The following is a 24,786-nucleotide window of genomic DNA, read 5'->3' as shown; positions in this document are numbered from 1 at the left end:
AACTTCCTTTAACTCTGGGTGCCTCTCTCTGTGGTTTTTTTTCTCAGATTTCAAGCCATATCTTTCATATCTTTTGGGGTTTGTTTTTTTTGGCATTTCAATATTCTCCTGTTAGAAGAAGTTGCATTTTCTCCCTTTGTATTTAGTTCTTGTCTTAGTCATCTAGTGCTCGTGTTTCTTAAATGCAGCCTCAGATAGACATTAGTCATGCTCCAGACAGAAAAGTAAGGATCAAAATTAATTAAAACCTGAAATTAGAGTGAAAATGTTTGTACAAATGTTTGGGGTCAGAGTGGCTGGAGAGCAGTCAGGTGGAAAGGGACCTGGGGGTGCTGGTTGATGGTAGGCTGAACATGAGGCTGCAGTGTGCCCAGGCAGCCAGGAGGGCCAATGGCATCCTGGCCTGCATCAGGAACAGTGTGGCCAGCAGGAGCAGGGAGGTCATTCTGCCCCTGTACACTGCACTGGTTAGGCCACACCTCGAGTCCTGTGTCCACTTTTGGGCCCCTCAGTTTAGGAGGGATGTTGAGTTGCTGGAGCGTGTCCAGAGAAGGGCGACAAGGTTGGTGAGGGGCTTGGAGCACAGCCCTGTGAGGAGAGACTGAGGGAGCTGGGGTTGCTTAGCCTGGAGAGGAGGAGACTCAGGGGTGACCTTATTGCTCTCTACAGCTACCTGAAGGGAGGTTGTAGTGAGGCGGAGGTTGGTCTCTTCTCCCAGGCAACCAGTACCAGAACAAGAGGACACAGTCTCAGGCTGTGCCAGGGGAGGTTTAGGCTGGAGGTTAGGAGGAAGTTTTACACAGAGAGAGTGATTGCCCATTGGAATGGGCTGCCTGAGGAGGTGGTGAGGTCACCGTCACTGGGGGTGTTCAGGGCGAGGCTTGACAGGATGCTTGGTTGCATGGTTTAGTTGATTAGGTGGTGTTGGATGATAGGTTGAACACGATGATCTTGAAGGTCTCTTCCAACCTGGTTTATTCTATTCTATTCTATTCTATTCTATTCTATTCTACAGTCCTTTCTGCAGATGTTCTCACAGAGTGGTACACAATGCTTTATGAACAAAACTCAGCTTTACAAATAGCTATTAACATAAATATGCCTACTTCACTGATATTAAGGAGCGTACATACAGGCACTTGTGGCAGCTGCTGTTCTGCAAACAAGAGCTTCTAAGATGCACGCAGAATGCATGGGATTGTGAAACATTCCCTGGCTGACCAATTATAATGAACCCCCTGGCAGTTTTCACAGCTTACAGAAAATTCTTCAGGTGTTAAAGTGACCATGCTGAATTTTTTTCCTAGTTACAAGAGATATTGCAGATATGAACCCTGATGCCAAATTCCCTCATGATGCTTCAGTTAGTTTTTCATTGTAATAGATCTTAAAAATTTGCCTTTTCAATGCCTGCAATGATTAAGTTTTCAGAAACAACATCAAGAAAAATATAGAAGCTAATTAAAACCAGTATTTTGCTATAGATAATGTGGTTGGATGTTTTCAGAGGAATGCAAAACAAATTTAAAGTTGCTAGACAGGAGTATTTTGATATGAATAATACAACCTGATGTAAAATTACATACATATGGTTGAGGTGGAAAATATGTGATATGCAAGAGGAAAACATTAATAATAGCAATAATATTAATAGGAATAGGTACAGGAACAGTAGGAATAATTTCTTTTAATATTTATTTTGTGGGTTTTTTTAATTTATTTTTAAAAAATATTTTTACTTTTTCAAATTTAATCTAATTTTTTAATTATTATTTTATGCTCTTTTCTTTTATTTAATTTTTAACCTAATTTCTTTTTTTCTCATTATTTTAATTCTTTGTTTATTTTTTATATTTTTAATTTTATTTTAATTTTATTTTATTATTTTCAATCTATTTTGTTATTATTTTTAATTGCTATTTATATCTTTTTAAAATTTATTTTATTTACTTTTTTGTTTTGATTTCATTTTTAATCTCATTTTTATAATTTAAACATTTCTATTTTTAAAATTATTTTTTATACTTTGTAATGTATTTTTATTTCTTTTTTCATTATATATATTTCATCTATATTTTTAATTTAATTTTTTAAATTATTTTCTTCTATTTTTTAATTTTAATGTAATTTTTCAAGTATATTTTTTTTTTAATCTAATTTTTTAAAATTTATTTTAGTTGTTATACTTTTTGGTTTATGTAATTTTTTTTCTTCTCATAAACCCTGTCTTAATAATCCTTTTTACTAATAATCCTTATTTTTTTTGTTAATAGGGTTTTTTTGTTAGTAATCCTTATGTTTCTTGTTAATAATCCTTTTTGTTTGTTTGTTTGTTAGTAATCCTTATCTTAAAACTATTATGAGCACAAAGAGGACACTTAAAAAGATTTTCACTCTATAATATCCTTATATCAACCTCTTAACTTATGCTACTACCAAAAATCCTTAAAACTTAAAGAACTATGTTGAGATTAAATTATCAAATCAAAAGAGGAAATAAAAAGATGTTACATTAGCTAAGGAATACTTGTTAAAAATTAATAACTATTTACTACAATCCTTAACTATATTACATGGAGCTCCTTTGAAATGCCTAGGCACACACAACTAAGAAGGTTCAAACCAAAAGAAAATTTTGCAATTTGAACTCATTACTAAGTACTTATACCTTATTATAATTATTATATACTAAGTACCTATGAATACCAAATACTTGCTATTCATTACGCGTAGCAGTAAAACTCAACAAAACTCTAAATAACAAATCTCTGAAACACATTACAATCAGAAATGATGAAATTAGCATTGTTGCTTTAAATCAGAGCAGAGCTTTCGTGGACTAGTCTTACCAGAAAAGGAAGGGGGAGGGGGATGGCTATCAAGGTGTGCCCTAATTGCAATTGTTCCTGCACTAGGGTCTTAACAATTTGCAGCCTATCTTGTCTCAGCGGCCACTGCTCCACCCATACTGGATTATTTGTTTTCCATTTTAATTTGAGGGTTGGTTGCTGACCAGCAGCCGCTACAAAAAGGATCAGTAACAAGTTTTGCTCCCAGCTGACTTAAGGCATCTCTGCCCAACAGAGCAACTGGAAGGGTTAACATGTACGATCTACAGTGATTGATTTGCCATCTTTAAAAGCTAATTGCACTGGCTCTTTGCTGACCCAGGTTGTTTGCATAACTCCTATGCCCATGACTCCAGAATTTGCTATCAGCAATGGCCACTGACCATTCCACCTATGGTGAGGTATAATAGCAACATCGGCCCCAGTATCCACAATCATTGGAAGCTGTACAGTTTGTCCACAAGGGTGTCTGATAGTTACAGTCTCTTCTGGGCTTCCTTTTTGGATTTCTAAGGCAAATAAAATATTAGGCATACCGGTGGACCCAAATCCTTCTTCTCCTCAAATCCTGTTAGAAGCCTTAGGCACTTGGGACTCAAATGGTATCAGCTGAGCAATTTTGGTCCCAACAGGAATGCTAACAGGAGGGGTAATGGTATAGAGCAAATTTTCATAACCCCCTCATAATCAGAATCTATTAAACTGGAAACTATAAAGATGCCCTGTATACAGGTAGACAATCTTCCAATTAACAGAGCAGAGAGTCAGTGACCCAGAGGCCGTGATAATCAGACTCAACAACAACAACATTTGTGGACTCAAGAGTGACATCCACTGCTGTTGCCAGGTCCACTCTGCCGCTGCCAGAGGTGGCTGCGGGGTGGCGGTTCAAGCACCCTGATTTGGTGTCGCACGGAGTGTATTCGTGCTGCAGGAGCAGTTTCCCTGCCTACGACAATCTTGAGTAAAATTATTAGGTCTTTGACAGTGAGCACAGCACTTTCAAGTGTGTACAGCAGTCGGGCAATTTGATTTAAGGTGCCCAGGTTCCCCAGGATTACGATGTTTTCCACCCAGGTTCTTTCCCTTTTGCGGTGGTCGTACTGGTGGTTTCACGACTGCTTCTACGGCCGTGGCTAGATACATTGCCATTTGTTGGTGCATCATTCGTTCTGCCGCATCCAGCAGTTGTGTGGTAGTGGCACCTCTTGGTAAAATGCTCAGAACCTGTTTAGTTTTTTTGTTAGCATTGTCATATGCCAGAACATCCAGCATTTTTACCTTCATATCGTGAGTCAAATCTGGATTAGTATTCATGTCGTATGTAAGCTATCGACAAAGGAACCAAATGGCCCTGTTGGACCCTGACGAGTAGTAATAAACACAGGATCAGATTTATTGTCCTGGATTCTCGACCATGCTTTGATCGCAAAATCCTGACTTAATTATAAAACCTCATCAGGAAGATTAATTTGCTGATCTAATCTAGCAAAAGGTCCTGCCCCAATGAGTTGGTTAGCAGTGACACCATGTAAAGGGTTGCCTGGCTGCCAGGGCATGGCTTCCATGGCATTGCAAGCCATTTGCCATTTATTGAGAAACTGCAAGCTCTGATGTGGTGTTAACAGAGTATTTGCCACCATATGCGTGTCATATGGGGTTAACGAATGTGCTGAAAACAAATGATCAATTACAGTAATTGTGTATCCTGACTTTAACCCGTAGGTAGTTATGGCTTGTTTAGCTTCTTTTAACATTTTCTAATCCAGAGATTGCCACGTTCTTTGTTGACCTGGTAATACCACAAGAAATGCATGTGCAGGAAAATCTACAAATTCTCCACCTATTACTGCCTCTTTCACAATACCTCTCCATTGACACAGCAGATCACTTCCCCATCCCTCCCTGTCCTGATCCCTTACACCATCATCCCTTCAGAATTCAATTGTATTCTCCATCACAGTGATATTGTCTGCTGATAATGTCTGGGATCTAAGGGGCAAGGAGGGTAGCGCAGCCAGAGCGGCCACCACTGGGGCTGCTGGGGCCACTGCCATGGCTGCTGCCAGGGCTGCCACCAGGGCCGCCTGCATGGGGACCACCGTCTGGGCTGCCAGGGCCACCGGCATGGGGGAGCCACCGCTGGGGGGGGCCACAACCGTGGGGACCACTGCTGTGGTCTACGCTGCCAGTGTCAGTGGTGCGTTGGTCGGAGCCGCCTTGGTCTGGGCTGTTGGGGCCACCGGGGCTCGCAGGAGGGGTCTGGTCATGAAGATGCTATAATCACGAGCCTCCAAGTGCTCCATTTTTTCTAAGAGGAGCTGCAAAACAGAGTCAGTGTTGTTTGATTTCTTAGCATTGGTCTTTTTGTCTTCCGAATCCAAGCCATCACTGTGGGTATTAGAGGAAGATGTTGATGATGGGGATCGAATATGCTGAACCACAGGTTTCCCTGCCTTTTTATCGCTTTTCCTCTGCTTGGGATGAACGGCAGCAGTGGTGTCTGGTGAACGCGGTGTGCTTGCCAAGATTGTGGACATGGCGGCTTCTTGCGTTGAATCTTCATACATTTTGACCTCCATTTTGTCTGTGGGCATCTCCTCAGTGAGGTCAGAATTTGCCTCTGTCACTACTGACGCAGCAGATAACATGCATTATTGGAGTGCTGCACTGGGGGATTACAGGCTCTTTAGGAGAGACAGGTAAGGGAGAAGAGGAGGGGTGGCCCTGTGTATTAGGGAGTCACTCTCTGCCTCAGAACTTGAGGTGGAAGATGAAGGGATTAAGAGCCTGTGGGTGAAAATCAGAGGGTGGCCTAACAAATCTGACATCCTGGTTGGAGTCTGTTCCAGACCACCCAACCAGGATGAGGAGGCAGACAAAATATGCTATAAGCAATTGGAGGCTGCCTCAAGATCATCAGATCTTGTCCTTGTAGGTGACTTCAACCTGCCAGATATCTGCTGGAAACTTAATTCAGCAGAGAGAAGGCAGTCCAAAAGATTCCTGGAGCGCATGGGGGACAGCTTCCTGATGCAGCTGTTAAGTGAGCCTAGCAGGGGACAGGCTCTGCTTGACCTGCTGTTCTCCTATAGAGACGGGCTGGTGGGAGACGTGAAGGTGGGAGGCTGTCTAGGATGCAGTGATCATGAGATAGTGAAGTTTCCAATATGCAGGGAGATAGGGAGGAGTACCAACAGAACCTTCACCTTGGACTGCAGGAGGGCAAACTTCAGCTTCTTTAAGAAACTTATTTGCACAGTTCCCTGGATAGCAGCCCTCAAGAACCGAGGGGTCCAGGAGGGTTGGAGCTGCTTCAAACAGGAGCTCTTGAAGGCACAGGAAATGGCGGTTCCCATGTGCCACAAGATGAGCCAGCGGGGAAGGCTCTGGGCCTGGATGAGCAAGCAGCTCCTGGAGGATTGAAGGGGAAAAAAGAGGCTGTGTCACCTTTGGAAGGAGGGGAAGATTCTCCAGGTATGTTTAAGGAAGTTGTTAGATTATGTAGGAGAAAAATTAGAGAGGCAAAGGCCCAGTTGGAACTTAAACTGGCCACCTCTGTGAAAGATAATAAAAAGCATTTTTACAAATATATTAATGCTAAAAAGAAGGGCAAGAATAACCTTGATTTGTTTCATTATTGTCCTCTCCTTCTCCCTCTCCTCTCCCTCTCCTCTCCCTCTCCTCTCCTCTCCCTCTCCCTCTCCCTCTCCCTCTCCTCTCCTTCTCCCTCTCCTCTCCCTCTCCCTCTCCCTCTCCCTCTCCCTCTCCCTCTCCCTCTCCCTCTCCCTCTCCCTCTCCCTCTCCCTCTCCCTCTCCCTCTCCCTCTCCCTCTCCCTCTCCCTCTCCCTCTCCCTCTCCCTCTCCCTCTTTTCTTCTTTTCCAAAAAGAAGTGATTCAGTTCTCCTTGTTGAGATGTGAGCTGTAGTAGCCCTGTAGTGAGGGAAAGTGTATCTAATCAGCACTATGAATGAGCAATGCTGCACAAGTAGAGCTGCAGCACTCAACAGCTTGAAATGAGAAAATCCAGATATCCTGTGTGTCTGAATCTGCAACTTGAACAAATCAGGGCCCCTTGATGCATCCTGTCCATCAAGAGCAGTGTTCTGAGAGCAGTACATGAAAGTCAGGAAAGGTGATTTTTCAGCAAAGCTAGTTCTTTCCAAACCTGAGCCTCTGTGATTTGATTCAGAAGTATTTCACATAAGACCAGAAGCAGGCTAATAAGGAGAGTGAAGAACAAAAGATGAAGCAGAAGTTTTACCTAGGAGCAGAGACCTGGCTTAGAGCTGATGCAGCAACAGAGAGCACAGCAATGTTGTGCAGATACATGCAATCCTCAAATATGTTTCCAGGGACTGGGGGGGTTTATGGTATGGCAATTCCTGTACTGTTCCTTTTAACACAATTAATTAATTTCTAAAAACCTCCTATTAGATGTGTGGGTCCTGTGTAGCAAATAGTAGCCCAGCAAAAAGTATTTCTGAGAATGAGGCTGAGGCACCACAGTGCTGGGGAAAATGTGGGGGAAATCCTTCCTGTTCTGTGAGCTGAACCTGGTGGTTAAAGGTGAAATTTGAGCAGTCTGCCTGCCTTTCACCCCCAACTGCACAAAGCCAGTTTCAGCATACAGCCCACTTCAATTGCTTAGACCTTTTTATCAGAGGCTTTGTTCCTACCTTAGGACAAAAGCCTCTTGTGTGTGGCTGTTCCTTTAACATTTTCCTCGGGGAAGGCTTTAACATACACCTGAAAGCACTGTCAGAGACTATAGGAAGCTGACTTTTTTTTTTTTTAATGGCCATGTGCAACAGGCTTTGCAGAGTCTAATCACATACAGAATTAATGTAATGATTTTTAATGAGACAACATATTATGACTAAAACACCAGCTGGTGAATGAGAGCAATAAAAGTATTAGAGGTTTTTATCTTCTGAGTATCATGAGTTCATAGCTCCCTAATAACCTTGGGACTTGAATTGCTAATAACCATGCTTCACGTTGCTAGGGAATAGCGCTGCGTGCACGGTGAGCGCTCTGTGCCCACGGCATGATGGCAACTCGCTAAAGCTTTTCATTATTTTATTGAACACTAATACAGTTTGATGACCCACAAAGTTGGATGCATTTTACAGTGTTTGTTAATGTCAGTTGTCCAGATTAAGTGATTAGTTAAACAGCATTTTACTGCAGCATGGTATTTTCAATATTGGCTGCTGCCCTTGGTACATTAGATGTAGTATGCAGTCAGTCGGGTTCTCCAGCGCTCTGTTGCCTGCCATGAAACTGTTACATGCCTCAGTGTTCTTCTTGTACCTTTATCTACAAAGGTGAGGCTCGCCACCAAGTATTTTTGAGCCCTTTTCCTAACCCCCTTTTAGCCTGCATGGTATTTGGGATTCCCATATTTACCTGGGGTGAATGTGAATTTTCAGAAATGCACATTTATACTGCAGCACAGAACTGCAAATTTCCTACAATGTTTCTCTTCAAACAAACAAAAACCTCTTTGTAGCACTACTGTGCCTGGCAGAAGATACAGATGATTTATAGAGCTCTGACATGAGCATAGTGATGCAGTACCTCTTACATAATGCAGTCAGTTACACTGGAGGTGTAACTTGTGTGGCAGCCCAGGAAGCACCCAGCCCAAACTGCCACAAGCAGGCACGAAAATTATCAGAGGGATGGAACACCTTTCCTATGAAGAAAGGTTGTCCAGCCTGAAGAAGAGAGAAACTTTAACTGCAGCCTTTCAATACTTTCTGTAAGAAAGGTTGGACAGTCTTTTTAGTAGGGCCTGTTGTGACAGGACAAGAAATAATGATTTTAAACTAAAGGAGGGTAGATTTTGACAAAGAATTTTTTTTACAGTGATGGTGGTTGGAACAAGTTACCCAGAGAGGTGGAAGATGCCCCCTCCCCAGAAACATTCAGGGTCAGTGTGGACAGAGCTCTGAGCAACCTGATCTAGGTAAAGATGTTTGTGCCCACGGCAGTGGGGTTGGATTAAATGATCTTCAAAGGCCCCTTCCAAACTTTCTATGATTATATGATAAGACAAAAGGGCTTTGATCACAACAAATGGTAAGTGGTGTTATATACAAATATAATGAAAAGCTTCAAGAAGGTTTTTATTTATAGAAATGCATTAGGAAAACTGTGAGGAGCTTTCACTCTTAGTTGTACAAGACTAGTTCTTGCTCCTTCTGCAATATTTAAGCAATGATTAATATTTTTTAATACCATTTTTTACATACTTCATTCTCACAGGGAAAATCAAGTCTGAAAAATAAATTAGAACAATGTGCTAGCACTAGGGTCAGACAGAACGTTTACCCCTGAAAGGGAAGTCAAATAGGCATCCAGGATTTATAAAGCATTTGTCACTCTATTTATATATAATTTAAAAAAAAAATAAAATTGAAACAAACAAAAAAAACCCAACCACAACCAAAAAACATAGAAACAAAAAAACACTAAAACCACACCAAAACCCAAACAAAGAAAACCCCCACAACTTTTGGTGATTGCTGTAAGAGTTTGATAAGTGGTGGACTGTGAGCCTCGCATATGCAAACAGTGTTTGTGCTAAGTGTTCCAATGGTCTGATCACAGAAAACAAGGGGGAGATCAGCAGAACTCAGATGTGTCACCTATCTTGCAGCCTCTAGTTTGTATTTTCTGTGCAGATGGGACAATCAAAACTGATTTTGTTTCACCAGGCAGATATAACAATACAGGTTAATGTGGGATACCTCAGACAGCAAAAGGACCGTTTTAGTATAATTACTCTGTCATTTGATTTAGACTCCTTGTCCTGTTAACTTTTCAGTCCCAAGCGCATCAAACTGGGTCACCTATACTGCTACAAATCTGCAGTTAGCTTTTCCATTGACATCAGTGTGAGTTCTTTGTCTGGAGCTGCAAAGAGGTGTGGCCTATTGAGAAAGAAATTGCTCTTTGCAACTTGCTGCTTATGATTAGGAGACGTTAAATGTGAAAGGAATCACGAGGGGGCATTTCCTGTCGTAATCTGTAAAAATGGGCAGAAACTCTACCAGACCTTTTGGGGGTTTGGTGCATTATTTTTGGTTTGGTTTAGTTGTTTGGGGCTTTTTCCCTTAATGCTCTTCACCCTAACCTTGAATGTTTGTGTAACAGGTCATTGTAACAGGAAAAAAGTTCATAAAGAACTTTCTTCTTTCACATATACCATTTCCAATTTGGCCTGGATTTTGCCAGTAGGAATTAAACTCTGGAAGGCTCCTATGCAAACCTGAAATAACAATGGTGAAGAGTATGGGAATACAACTGAAAGTAAGTTTCTAACTTGCAAGAAACAAGGCTTGTTTTGATACAACCCCATGAGAAAGGTTCTGATATACATAGCAACATACCAGGGCTCGTGTAGCTCTAGCCAAACTCTCTGTGTACTAGCAAAGCTGACTCCAAAAATGATAGCATATAGGAGGATCCTTGCAATTTTTCACATAATACATGAATAGAAAAACACTTACCTGAAACCTTTTGCAAGATGTGGAGTTGGAGACCATTGTGTCTCCAGCATTTGCAGTCATGCACCTCCTCAGCATAAAACTGAAACAATTAATGAGAAAAAGGGGTAGCAGCACTTTTTTGCCTAATGTATGTTCAAATCTGAAGGCAGACAGTGCAGTAATAGTTAAACTCTAAGCTGTCCAGAGTAAATGAACACATTTTTTTAATGTCTCCTTTGTCTTGTAAAGACAGGTTTATCTGAGTCTTCTGGAATGTTTTCAAGCCAATGGTGCAAAACAGACAAAATGTCTGTTACAGGTTCTGTTTGTTCATTTATTGCTGCTCCTAGAAATCATTTTTTTCCTGCAGTGCAATTGAAAACCAGAATTACACCTTCAAGCTTCATGAATGCATAGCTACATGTTAGTTCTGAGAAATAAAGCCCATCATTACTCATTCATTCACTGGACTGTGCAACTTCCAGGCTCTGTTATTAGGAGCAGAACTGTCAATACAAGATGTGATGCTATATACTTCTGTCCAGCAAATGCTTATTAGGAATACCTAATACACAATACAGAATTAACCAGGTTGGAAAAAATGTCAGAGATCAAGTCCAACCTAAAACCCAGCACCATCTGATCAACTAAACCACGGCACCAAGCACCTCATCCAGTCTTATTTTAAACACTTCCAGTGGTGGTGACTCCACCACCTCCCTGGGCAGCACATTCCAATGGCCAGTCTCACTTTCTGGGAAGAATTTCTTCCTAACATCCAGCCTGAGCCTTCCCTGGCACAGCTTGAGACTGTGTCCTCTTGTTCTGGTGCTGGGTGCCTGGGAGGAGAGACCAACCCCCACCTGGCTACAACCTCCCTTCAGGTCTTCCCTCAGCCTCCTCCTATTCTCCAGGCTAAACAACCCCAGCTCCCTCAGCCTCTCCTCAGGGCTGTGCTCCAAACCCCTCCCCAGCTTTCTTGCCCTTCTCTGGACACCTTCCAGCATCTCAACATCTTTCCTAAACTGAGGAGCCCAGAACTGGACACAGGACTCAAGGTGTGGCCTAACCAGTGCAGAGTACAGGGGCACAATGACTTCCCTGCTCCTGCTGGCCACACTGTTCCTGATGCAGGCCAGGATGCCATTGGCTTTCTTGGCCACCTGGGCACATTGCTGGCTCATGTTCAGCCTACTATCAACCAGTACCCTGCAGTAGTTTTAGGCTATGCCTTTAAATTTTTTTCACAGATCTTGCACAGAAAAGTAGTAAAATGTAAATAAACCACTATTGGGTGTAAAAAGGAAAATCATGATAATTAAACAATTCCATTGGAGAGACTGGTTGAGCCAAAACAATTCCTTCTTCTCTTCTCGCTTTTTCACTCACGATACTAACTTGCTTCTGCTTGACCTTGGCTGCATTGTCTTGGTTAAGACTAACAGCAACTTTCTCTGGTCCTTTCTCTTCTCCCTTTTGGATGAGGGGGTGGGGGGCACAGAAAAGGAGAAGCTAGTAGCTTCCCCTGGTCTTTGACCAGGGGGTGTTCTTGTGCTGTTTGTTAATTGTAAATATCTGTAAATATTGTAACTCCTGTATATTTCCTGTACATAAATCCCACTGTAGATTGTAGTCTTGCCTGTAAATACAGCTTCCATTAGCTTCCAACTGAGCTGATCTGGCAAAGTTAGCGTTGGGGGTGGAATTTCAACCCACCACATAGCCCCAGGTGCCTTTCCACCTGGCCACTCTCCAGCCACTCTGTCCCTGTAGCACTGCGTTGGGTTATTGCAGCCAATAACAAAAGCAATGCAAGTTAAAAGATTAGTTTGGACTTGATCTAGCATTTGAAGACTCATATGCAGACAGTTAAAATTTATAGAGAGAAGATAAAACACAGATTGCTGATCCTGATGAAATGTGTATATTGGATGGTCATTTGAGTTTACAGCATGTGAAAACTAAAGGGCATATATGAGTGTTTGCACAAGAGATAGTCATCTGGTTGGTGAAAGCTGATGAACTTTGAAAACATGGAACTCAGGACTTAGACCTGAAATACAGTACATGTTGATATATATATTTGTGTGGAATAACCATCTGACACATGGTCACATGTGGCATTCCTAGTATGACCTGCTGACATTTGATGATACTCTTTGCAGGTGATTGCTTTGCGTAGGTACTGATGGCTTTCTTCACAGAGACTGTGAATATCACTTCCCCATTTCTCTCTCTACTTGTACCTGAGAGCCAGTGGTGACAGCTGGGTCTGCTGTTGAGCAACTGGAGTATTCATGATGGCCTTCCATTCCTTAGGTCAGGCAGGCAAGGCACTACAGTTTTGGAGAAAACTGCAGTGTAGCTACTTGGTTGTACACACACAGAAAGGAATGGGTCCCATGGAAACACATTGGTTACTCTACAGCCATTCAATCTCCCTTGTTATAGAAGCAAGACAACTCATATTGTGAACCGGTACCTGATTCCCTGTTGCTTCCTGCTCCCAGAAAAAGAGGCAAGAAAAGCAAAGACAAATACATCCACACCTAGGAAGAAGAGGCAGCAAAGCAGGAAGAAGCAATGACTCCAGTTAATACTGACAGTCTTCTAATTTTGCTCAGTTTGGTTTATCTCATACAATTTAAACAAAGAACATGGGATTTGAGTCTGTCATCTATAAAAGCTGTATTACAAAGGTTTTTCTTGCAACTCATTGATCAGTGCAAGTAAAGAATGTGCCAGACAGACGAGAAATTTCTTCAAGGGCACGTTGTCTCCCTGAATGAGTCCAACATTTGAATAGCGTCACAGTTGGATATTGTATTTTCTACATGTTGCAGTACAGATAGATCAAAGACACAGCTTCTTGGCTGGCAGATTTGATGGGCATTATCCATCAGATTCTGCATAGCTGAGTATATGTCTAAACAAAAGTTCAGACCTTTGTCTAGCAAGCCATTCTTCACTGGATGTGGGAAGTTATTGGCCAGACACAGACTGTCTGCAAGAGCCTGGAGGGGGAGGCAGACTCTGGCATTTAAGCTTAGTGTATTTTGAAATAATTCGTGTGCAAATAAAACCCATTCTTCTGCCAAGCACCATGCTCAAAAGCAGCCTGGGATCAAGCAAGCCCTGCTAGGAGGGAAGATCTTGTACCACTGAGATGTCATACAGACACTTGATAGCGTATTTCCTGATCGACAGGCATGCTTGCCATCTTTCACAGCAAACACGCTTGTATTTCTCAGCAATCTGTGCAGCACTTGCACTGCAGCTAACTGGAATGGATTCAAATGAATGATCTTTATTAAAGATTCAATTAGAACTGAATATGCAAAATACTTCAAGGTTGTTTTTCATGACTATTGCTAAAATTAACGTTTGGATCACTTTCCCTTTTAACGCAGAAATCCAAGTGTGGCTACCTGTGAGACCTAGCTGAGTCCAAGCCTGCTATGGCATAAAATGCAGGTAGCCTCTGACTATTTTCCCCTTTTTTGCATTTTACATGTAACTTACCCAATATATTCCTTTTTCTCTTCATGCAAAACATTTGTATTTTTAAAATTTTAAGATGTGCAGGGGTAATGCTTTGTGACAGGAATGGGGAAAAATGACCTGAAGCCTCTTGGAAAGCTTGACTTTGGAGAAAGGAGGGTAAAGGGGGGGCAAATACTATGTATATGTGTTTGAGGAAACAGCTCCTAAACACTCTTTGGCTTTTTGATGTCAGTAACAATAGATTCCCATTTTCCTATTTTCTCTTGCATTTATTTCTTAGTGCCTTTTCATTTGTCAACCTTAAAGTTCAGATCAATAAATTAGGGTCTTAACATTGCAATTGTAGTGTTGTATCGCTCTACTGAGAATGTGAAATGGCAAGGCCTCCAGAGATGGCACGGTCATACTGAAATACTGTGGAGGAATGCTCTCCTCAACATACTTTTATATTTAAGGCGGCTGAAAGACACGCATACTATCAGTGTCTAAGTGCATTTATTCAACTACTCCCACGTAAAAAGCAGAGAAAGGGATCTTATTTAAAAACCATTACAAGACATCATCTAAGCAGGAAAGCCCCTGTCTCTCAACAAAAAGATAATGCCATGGGGGACAGACGATTATCCATGAGATAAATTCGTTACTGAGCATTTTACGTCTCAGGTGGCGTTCCCTTCCAAATCCAGCAACCTGGGGTATGAAAGCTTATTATAATTTATTCTCCACCATGCATTCGTGCCAAAACCCTACAGTAAAAGCTGTTACTTAAAAATGCATCTTGTTTTCTCAGTTCTCAGTGCTGACAGGTTGCATAATTTATAAGACAAAACAAAGAAAAACAAAGGCAGCACATAATACAAGTAAAACGAAGTCATAGTACCCAACGCCCATTCTTACTTCTGGGGGTGACAAGCCAAAATATTGAAGTCGCTTTCTTAATGTTGCAATTCAGTGCTAGTTCTCCTTCCTTGAGACTTTATGTTAACAGCAGGCCAGGGATAGAGGATTTCTTTTAAAGGTAAGGGTGTACTTGAAGGCTTAGGAATAGGTTAGGGTCTATCACCAAAAATAACTCAAAACACAAACTCTCTTGAATCTTCATAAAATATGGTATCCAAAATATTTTTGAGTAGGTATTTAACTAGGTTGGGTGTTTGTTCCTTTGTTTGGAGGGGGAAGGGTTGGTGGAGGTGGTGTTTTTAGTAAGAAAAACAATTCACAATGGTGTACTTTCTTTATGATGATCTCAAAACTAAATGAGAGGTGGCCAAGGTTTTGCAGCTGCAGCCTAACCCTCTGGCTACAGCTTGCAAGCTTTCTTGTTCTGCAGGGCACTTTGCTGTGTGAACATAGCAATGCAGTCCTTTCTCTGATGTCCTGCCCTCCTTAGGAGGGAAAGAGATTGAATACAGTGTCTCATTGGCTTCTCGCTCTTCCAAAGGAAATGTGTGTATGTGCATATATAACTAGGGGTGTGTGTGTGTGTATGAACTGAAAACAATGCACAGAGTTGTTATAGTGACCTGTTTCACAAAAAAGTAGTTGAAACATGCAGTGAGACCTGAAAGGAGTTTAAGGATTAACATCTCAAAAAAACCCCAACAGCTGAATCAATTATCTGGTTTGAGCTGTACCAGTTGACGCCAAACAAAAGTGTACCAGTATGTTTATTTCACCACTGGGACAGCTGAAGCAGTTTGAAACCTTAAAGATTTGTCTGTTTCATTACTCATGTAGTTATCTTTATTGTGCAGTAAGATTGTTTGACAAATGAAATTCCAAAACCTTGTACAACTGATGCTACAATACTGGTACACTGCAATGCATACAGTGATGTTACAATTATGGAATAAACCCACTTTAAATGCTCTTTGTCCTACAGCCAAAGGTATAAATATTTAATAATATGCCAGCATTTGGAAAAGTTCTGCTGCCACCTGCTTATGTAAAATGAGCTCTGTGTGCTCATTGTGGAAACCAGCAGCATTCTCGCACTAAGGCACATGGAGCGCAGCCCACAAAGTATTTGTCCTGTTTAAGTTGGGGGGATGGCAAGAAGAACAGCTTAACTTTCTCAAACTGTTCACACACTCCTGCAAGACAAGAAATGCAAAGCTACAACCATATGCTAAAATGATGGCTTCAGTCTGTTCGTGTCAATTTCTAGAACACATAAGGCAACCAATTTAAAACAGTTTCTCCAAGAAATTGGATCTGGATAATGAACCCAATGCGATCACAGAATTAACTACAGCCAGTGCCAACAGGTGCATGCAGGAGGTCATTCAGAGATGTGTCAAGTCCCATGAGCTGTGGTTCATTCATTTTTGGTTTCTTGGTTGTGAGGCCATGTACAGTGCTACTAGACAGTAGATAGTCCCTCCTATTGTTAGAGCCATAGTGGTCCGATAAAGCAGCTTATCTGGAAGGCCTCTCTTCAGGTGTACCGGCAGCCCGTCTGTTCTCTGTGGGAAGAGTTTTAAAAGGAAACAAAGAAACTAATACCCATACCAAGGCCATAAGGAACAAGCTACTAGGTAAATTCAGAGACTTCCAAGAGGAAAATATCCTGACAAAAAAAGCTATCTACAATCAAGTGAATTCTGTGTTTTCCATTTAGCAAGACAATGCAAGCTAACTTAAATAACCAAAGCTGTTAAGTGCAGGCAGTAATACTTCCAGAAATACTTCCAAAGTGGACCTGGATGGGGAAAGTGTCACTAACAAGAGAATGTGATAAGAGAGGTATAAAAAATTATTCACCAAGTTATACATAGCACATTATAGGTGTTTTGGAAAAAAAATGCTTAGCTGACCTGTTTTATGACAAGTCCCAAACTGCACAGCTACCAAACTGGCTTTGAAAACTTCACTGTGCTCCTCTTGTACTGCATCATAAATAGCTTCAGTAATATTCCAGTTATTAGACAGAAAACAATAATGATCTGCTTTGGTCCTCCGTATCTGCTTTAAGGCAAACACTAGAAATCCCAGACAGAAAGTACTTCCCATGGTCAAATAACATAATCGGCACCTTCTGAAGCCAGCAAGAAAAGAGACAATGTTACTAAGCTTTTCACTTTTTGTATTTATCTCCTATACAAGATACATATATATATATATATGTATACCTTGCAATATAGTACAAGTATGCAGCTTGTACTGTACTTGACACTGTCTAACTAGACCATACAAAATTTTAGTATTGTAGAAGACAGCAGTAGTTAGCGACATTAAAATAAGGAAAAGTATGTCCCACTCTCCAGTTTCCTTTAAATTACTCTAAGTTATTGTTACCTGAAAGAGTTTCTGTAGGTCTGGCACCTTGTTTTTACCCAAGAAAGAATCAGTTGCTGGTAAATCTGAAGCAAGTTTAGTTGTTGTCCCAAAAATCAGAGCTGAGGATTCAGTGGAAACTACTGGTTTGAGTCCCTGCACAAATAAAGGTTACAACATCAGGGTATGTAACACTCCCAAATGTACCAGTTGTCACATTAAGTAGGCACACTGCCAGTCATTACAAGGAAACGTTACAAAGAACACTTATCTGGTATGACACAACTTTGGGTTTGGGACTTGGCAAGGAGAGCTTTCCGATTTCTTCACAACATATATTTATAGCCATAATAAGTTGTTCTGTGCTGGCACTCTGTCCAAACTGCTGCTTCACATTTTGCATGTAGTCAGACTATCTAGGGGCCTATCCCAGGAGTAGGGTTAGAGGCAGGGAATCCCTGATGTTTGAGTGCAGAGAACTCAATGAATTCTTACTTCTGAATGCTACAAGCAGTAGCTGTAAGTAACAGGGCATTAAATAATTTGGATGTATAGGGGGGGTTTTGATGGTTGGTTTTTGGGTTTTTATATACATAAGAAGTATTATCTACTATCTGACTGCTGCAACTTTCCTTACCTCAATGCCTTCCCATGAGCAATGTAACTTAGTTTCCTTTCAGTCCAGATGGTTGTACTTTACATTTGCCATAATTTAAAACTATGGTTCTATGGTAGCTCTATGAAATACCTCAGACAGTTCTAAGATAAAGGTACTTCTTTCATCATCCCTAAACTCACAGATGGAGGGATTAATGTGATTAATAACTCCTACCATTTGTGCTAGAACTCCTGTTTCTACAGGATACCACCTTGGATGCAAGACACTGTGCACAGTGAAATCAATCATGCTAATAGCTGTACAGAGAGGCTGAGGAGTGTTACACTGAAGAATTTTAGTACAAATAATTTTTTAAGCAAGACCTTAAAACACCTTAAATGACCCAGAATTGTCACTTGTATTTAACGTGACTAAAACCACTGGTTTATTTAGCAACATCTCTGTCTCATTACAGTCAAGACAGTACTTATTGCCCCTACACACTGACCTATGCCTCCTAAGAAAATGTTTTACACCGAGTCCTTTCCTGGTGTTAAGGCATTCATCTTTTATTTCCAACCACATTCACAGAAATTTGTCAAATTCTTGGACAAAGCACAGTGGATGCACTGGTGCAGAAGAGTCAACATCAGCTGGTTTTGTCGGCATGCTACAGATATGACTGTCACACGCTGACGTGCTCAATGGAAGGTCAGGATTAGTAGCTAATCCAAAGCAACAAACACAGTTCTCTGCCTGCCCCTACTCTGGTAGTTTAAGGCTCTGCCTAGGAAAATTTTCCACAGATCTTAAGTGGTAGAATGTATAAGAAAAAGTAACGATAAGGTGTAAATAATCCCATTGGTCTGATAACTAACATTAAGTTAGCTGTATAAACTAACTTTTCTCTTTTCAACTTCTTTGCCCTAGCAGATATCAGCTGGTGCTTTTGCTTGGCTGTTGCTGACCTTGGCTGCATTCTTCTTGTGGGCAAGTACTAACAAGCTAACTACTAAATATGAGCAAGAGGAAGAAGCTGTTGGTAACCCCCGGGTTTGTCCAGGGCAGTTCTTGTTTATAAATTGTAAATATTGTGTATTTTGTACCTATTCATTGCATTTCATATTTCTATATTTTAGTTTTGCTTGTAAATATAGCTTCATTTGCTTTCCAACTGAACTGGTCTGGCTATTTTATTTAGGGGGTAATTTCAACCCACCACATCTACATAAAAGATGTTTGTTCTGCTGTCAGAGGTCTGAAGGTCTTAGGATGCAATGTATCCACTGTTTCACAAACATGCTCAAAGTTAAAACAATTTAAGCCTTATTAGCATGAATTCCCATGCCAGACTTCTATTTCCCTGACAGCACAAAAATAGTTAGCGGATTTGGAGCAAAGTTGAATTGAGATAGCACCCCACTTAAGTTTTTTATTGTTAGTGGAATTGCTAAAATGATCAGAGAGTAAGAAAGTAGCTGAGGTAAGGACCAAAATGAAAAGGGGAAACAAGAAAGAAAGTTAAGCTGCGATTGTTTCAAACCATGCATTGAGGTTAACTTTACAAATTTCCTGAGCCTAGCCAGTTCCAGCATAAATAGCAAATCCTTCACAGTAGAACATTCCTCACCATATGAGATCATGACTCTAGCACATGGATGCTTTTAGGTAGGATCACTTGAGGCTTTGTATCGAGATAACATGCTCACTTAAAATGTACACAAAATCACCTTTATTATCTACAGCATAAAAGATTAACCATTCTAGTTTTCCAATAAGCTCCAAGCATTTCACAACAGCTAAAATCAAAAGACCTGTGGTTGGGGAGGGTAGGGGGAGGGTTTAAATAACTACATAGCAAAGTAAGTTGTATGAAGTGAAGATACGTAGTACAACTAAATTTCTAACAGGACTATGGTCAGCCTTGAAGAACTAGGGAAATGTTCATATTGTTATTCTTACCTGAGGGCATCTGAAAGGGGTCCCACTATCACTACTTTAAACATAAGTCAACTTTTTGAATTAATAGTTTTTATTGCACTTGTAACAGTTATGCAGTCACCATCCTCCTAAATCTGAGTAGTAGTTTTTAACCTATTTCACTTCCCTCCTGAATTAGTTGAGAAAGTTCCCACCTATCCGAACAGGCAAAACTGTTCGTGCTACTTCACATAACTTTGCTAAAACTAAGGCTTCTGAGAATGCCAAGACAGAGATGAAAAAACCAATACAGGCTTCAAGTTAAGAGATTTTTTTTTCTTGCTGTTAGTATAAGCTGTTAGCAAAATAATTTCTGAAATACATTTTGACTGATAGTTTACAAGCCCAGAATAAGCTGAAACCTGCAAATAGTCCATTGGGAAGCATGAGAATAGTGTGAATTATCACGCTGCATATTTCAACTCAGCCGACAGTAAATCGCAGGATGCCTTCATTTTTCCAGAAACAAGAAGATAAATGGGAGCATAAAAAGCAAAGCATTTCACAAGCCAAGTCATGGTTTTATTAAACAGCAATGAAATCAATAGGGAAAAAAATTACTTCCTTTTGCACTTAACATCTACATATTCCCATGATTCCTTTCCTATTTTGATTGAAAATAATTTTATCAGACTGATGCATCTGAATATGTCACCTGAGAGCAGAGCGAGGTGAAAAAATAATTAAAACTACAAAAAGCTGGCACTAGAACACTGTAAAAGAGGTACTGAAGGTAACTTTTTAAAAGGTAGCTACTCTATTGCACAGTATCTTTTCTGTGCCTCAGTTAAGAGCTGTATGTATGGCGAGACAGACATGGAAGACACAGCTTTCTTCATCAGTGTAAAACTCCCACATTTATTAAATAAGACAATACTCATATGTCTCATGTGAAATGCTCATGGCTTGGACATAATCTCAACTGCTCTCCAAAATTAGGTTTTAGCATTTCAGTGATGATATACAGTGCCATGAAATACAATGCCACTACAACATTCTAGAACTACTTTTGTTCCTTGAATACTCTCTCTTGCCTTGCACAGCACAGATCTATGTAGATTTTTTTCTTCTCTGCAATAATACTTACATGGGAAGCGAGTTTTGCATCAACCCTTTATAAACCAGCTTTGAAACATAACACTACAGCATTTTAATCTAGATGTCAAGAATCCAAAATTTGCATCTTTCTGTATCTAGGGCAACTATACTCCTTCATACCCAATACTCATTAACAGAGCAGAATGTGAGATAACAGAATTCTGTATCACACTCTTATCTTGCTTCTGTCTCTTTAATCCCTGAAAATTATAATCATGATTGTTATAATGTGATTAAACCTACTGAATAGAAAGGCAAGCAATACTCCACAACCTGGGCTCTAGAAGATAAGGGCGTTGTCCTTAGGATGACTTTACTGTAGGCACTTATCAGAGCTTTCTGTATTTGTGGTAGGGTATTTATCTTAAGATCCTTCAAAAGATGCATTACTTGCAGGAAAAAAGTCACAGTGGCCAAGAGACTGATACACAGTGCCCAAGCTACAGTCTTTCAGAAGGGAGGTACATTACTGCTAGGACTTAGTATCATAGTATCAGTCAGGGTTGGAAGGGACCACAAGGATCATCTAGTTCCAACCCCCCTGCCATGGGCAGGGACACCTCACACTAGATCAGGCTGCCCAGAGCCTCATCCAGCCTGGGCTTAAACACTTCCAGGGACGGGGCCTCAACCACCTCCCTGGACAACCCATTCCAGGACTTGAAGCCCTTCCCCCTCCCCATCCCCCATAGCAATCCCAACCTTTGGTTTCCTTAACATAAATTAAGTGTTACTTAATACAGCTTTGTGTAAAAGTAAGAAATGCCCCAAACACTGCAATAGGGGCAGGAGTGTTTTCTAGCACAGGTGCCTATTGGACATACAATTAATGACACACTTTTAGACTAGGACACATTATTTATTCCACTATCAACCCCCACACACCCCCAAGAGCTGCCCAGCAAGCCTTCTGAAGAGTGCTAGGGAAGGAGAAGGATAAAAATCTTGTTGGAACAAAAAATGCCATATGAGGAAGTCGCTTAAGGTTTACTTAAGACTGTAAGATACTTCAGGACAGAAAGGCCGCCTAGCACTCTTTAGTCAAAACTGAAGTGACACCAGGTTGTTGTGGGGTTTATCTGACCTGACCTCAAAAACCTCCCAGGATGGAGACTGCACAGTCTCCCTGGGCACCTGTTCCACTGCCTGACTGTTCTCACCATGAAAATGTCTTTCCTTATCCAGTTTGAGCCACTCTTGTTGCAGTTTATGCCTGTTGTCATTCTGCACTGTGCAGAGTGGCTCTTTTGTCTTGATGACTACCCTGTAAGTGGTGGCTGTCTGGCTGCTCTTTGGTCTCCACCTACCCTCTCCCCACTGTACTTTCTCTTCTCCAGGTAGAACAAGCCCCATTTCCTCATCATCTCCTCACAGGCAAGTGCTCCAGTCCCCCTCATGACCTTGTTAACAAATCCGCTGAACTTGCTCCAGCTGATCAAGAACAATCCCACAAATGGACTCAGTATCTATATGTGATCCTGTGAGCACCATGTGAGAAGAAAATTTTCTCTTCTCTTAATCTACTGGATATGCACATGGTAATCCAGCCCAGGATGCTGCTGGCTCTCATCCAGCTTGCTACCTCTCAGTGCCTCTGAGGTTTCTAGCACAGAGCTGATCCCACCAGCCTCAGTTCTCAACTTGCATCCCTGACACAGACTTCCTTTCCACACGCACAACTTTGCCTTCTCTCCTGATGGAAATGCATAGCGTTCCTGCTTATAGCTCAGTTCTGCATTGGTCCCTCTGAATTGCAGCTCCACTTCAGGCATTTTGGAGCCGCTGCCTTGATGTTTTCTGCACACTTTACAAGAGTGCACTCTACTGCCTGCTCCAGATCTCCTGCAGTAACCTGCAGTATTGCACTTGTTATGAGCATCCTGGTAGAGTATGACCTGTTAACAACTATGCTAAACCTGATCATCCAGTTATTTTACCCTTTCTAAGGCCTAACCAGATAAACTAGAACATCTTAAGTTCAAAGGAATTCAAAACTAAAGGGTTTGCAATCTGTCTAGGCCCCCTGAAACATTTTGAGATTTTACAGAAGCTTAATACAATATTTTTACTTGCAGGAGGTGACTGCATTTGCCCAGCAAAATTTGCATAGTAAGGAATATCTGGGGAAACAGAACAGCAAAGGATGATGCTCACAGAATTATGATTAAGAATGAAACAGTTACTTGGGTAACAATACACATTAGTTTACACAAATGAAGCCTCTTTCAGTTACCTTATGAGGAAAAAGACAAACTATAACTTTTATTTCACTTCTGTGTGTCTATAAATGTATCAGATGGGTTTGCAATCTGGAGGTAGTTCTTTGGAAGGCTGACTTTTTAACAATCATTCTTGCAATCCATAACCTCAGGGCTGGGTTTCCTTACTACTAAGCTGCACAAGCTTAAGTTTCTCAAAGCTTACTCAGAAAGTTGAAAGTAGTACAGCAATCATGCAGTGTTTGTCCAGTGACATAATTACATCACAACGCTTCCTCGTATTCCTTGGGAATCTCTGTTTATGTAGACAAAAGCAAACATGTTCTGTGATTTCTCTCCAGAAACATGCAACTCTATTGTCTTGAAATGTCTGAGCTAACAAGAATCCAAGTAACTCCCCTGCACACCCACAGAGTTAACCACATACTTTTCACTAGAGAGGATAAGCCTATTTAATGCAGCTTTTAACCTATACATGTTTAGTAAATATATCAGCATCATATAGGCAAAAAGCTGTTTTTCATTTTTCTCTAAAGGGACTCCTGTAGATATTTGCCCTTTCTAATAGGGGCTTTCAGTAATTAAGTTTTTCTGCATGCACAGATGAGAAAGAGAGTAGGGACTCCCTGCAGTACTGTTTGAATTTGCCAGTTGCGACTGCAGACGACCAGCAGCCTCACGCCATGAAAGCGTGCTGTATCAAGCACACCTCATACATTCCAAAACTCAAACTGTGCACTCCTCGCACAGCACCCGCCTCATGCCGCCAAGGTCACACCGCGGCGCGCCTCGGACCGCGCACGGGAGGCGCGGGAGATCCCTCCCCAGCAAGAGTAACGCCACCAGGTGCCGAAGCCCCTGCGGGGGAAGCCTGGGCCGGCGGGCGAGGCAAGCACCAGAGCGGCAGCCAAGAACCCTCTGCTCAGCCTATCGACCCCAATGCCCCGCGAACTGCTGCCTGCGGCTCCCGGGGCACAACCCTCTTCTAACGGCCCTGGGGAGCGAGAGGCACAGAGGACGGCGAAGGTCACGGCTGCGAGGGAAGCAGGAAGGTGGCTCCGTTACCTGGGGATTGTAAGCGGCAGAGGCTGCCGCCCCGACCAGCCTCTGCGTGAAGCCGTTAAACTTGTAGTACATGGTGGGGGCCGCCGGCACGCGCGCTGCCAACGGCCCACCGGCTGCGACGCGCGGCGCGGAAGGACCCTGCGCGCCTCGCTGCGACGCCGTAACGCGCAAGGGCCCGCCTGCTCGCGGATTCCCGCCACGAACGCCTGCGAGCGGCCAGCCCCAGAAGACGCCACGGAAGCGGGGTCAAAACCCAACCAACCAAAACCCCACGCAAACAAAAACCCCACCCAAACCAAACCACACCAAACGGCGAAATACTTGAGTCTTTCCTAAAGCAGTGGGATTACGTCTCTCCTTTGAATGTTTGCCTCTCTCGAAGTCAAGTTGGTGGCAATTTTCAGTCAGGCAACGGTCTGGGCCTCTAAGAAGCCGAAGGGTAATGGCCATGGGATACTGGCTCGCGGCAGGTGGCGTGGAGAGGCGGGGTTGCTGCCAGCCAATCCGCGCAAGCAGCAGGAGAAGTCACGCCCCTCACCGAGCCCAGATTTGGGGGGGGGGGGGGGGGGGGGGGGGAGGGGGAGAGGGCGGGGCGTAGGCGTGACTGCGGGGTGCTGTCGGTGCCAGGGTTGTTGCGGGACCGTGGCGCTGTGCGAGGAGGGCGCGAGTGGTTGCGTCGTGGGGAGGATCGTGTGTGT

The 24,786-nt window shown here is 42.1% G+C and overlaps 1 protein-coding gene across 1 annotated transcript; it reads right to left on the bottom strand.

Moving 5' to 3' along the window:
- Window positions 1-16,008: 16,008 nt before the first annotated feature.
- LOC104296747 (cytochrome c oxidase subunit 7A-related protein, mitochondrial) lies at window positions 16,009-24,235 on the bottom strand. Its single transcript, XM_054169114.1, has 3 exons — window positions 24,089-24,235; window positions 17,150-17,284; window positions 16,009-16,317 (listed from the first exon to the last, which is right to left on the bottom strand). The coding sequence occupies exons 1-3, from the start codon at window positions 24,158-24,160 to the stop codon at window positions 16,174-16,176; spliced, it is 351 nt and encodes a 116-aa protein (XP_054025089.1). The 5' UTR covers window positions 24,161-24,235; the 3' UTR covers window positions 16,009-16,173.
- Window positions 24,236-24,786: the final 551 nt, after the last annotated feature.

Source organism: Dryobates pubescens, chromosome 2 (genome assembly GCF_014839835.1).
Source record: "Dryobates pubescens isolate bDryPub1 chromosome 2, bDryPub1.pri, whole genome shotgun sequence".
Classification (NCBI taxonomy): domain Eukaryota; kingdom Metazoa; phylum Chordata; class Aves; order Piciformes; family Picidae; genus Dryobates; species Dryobates pubescens.
The sequence above is the reverse complement of the archived record's forward strand: the minus strand, read 5'-3'. Positions and strand labels throughout refer to the sequence as shown.

Coding starts and splice junctions, on each gene's coding strand:
- LOC104296747 (XM_054169114.1), bottom strand. CDS start 24,160: ATGTACTACAAGTTTAACGGCTTCACGCAGAGGCTGGTCGGGGCGGCA. Junction 17,285..24,088: donor CTGCCGCTTACAATCCCCAG/GTAACGGAGCCA, acceptor TTATTTGTGCAG/GGACTCAAACCAGTAGTTTC. Junction 16,318..17,149: donor ACCTACAGAAACTCTTTCAG/GTAACAATAACT, acceptor CTCTTCCCACAG/AGAACAGACGGGCTGCCGGT.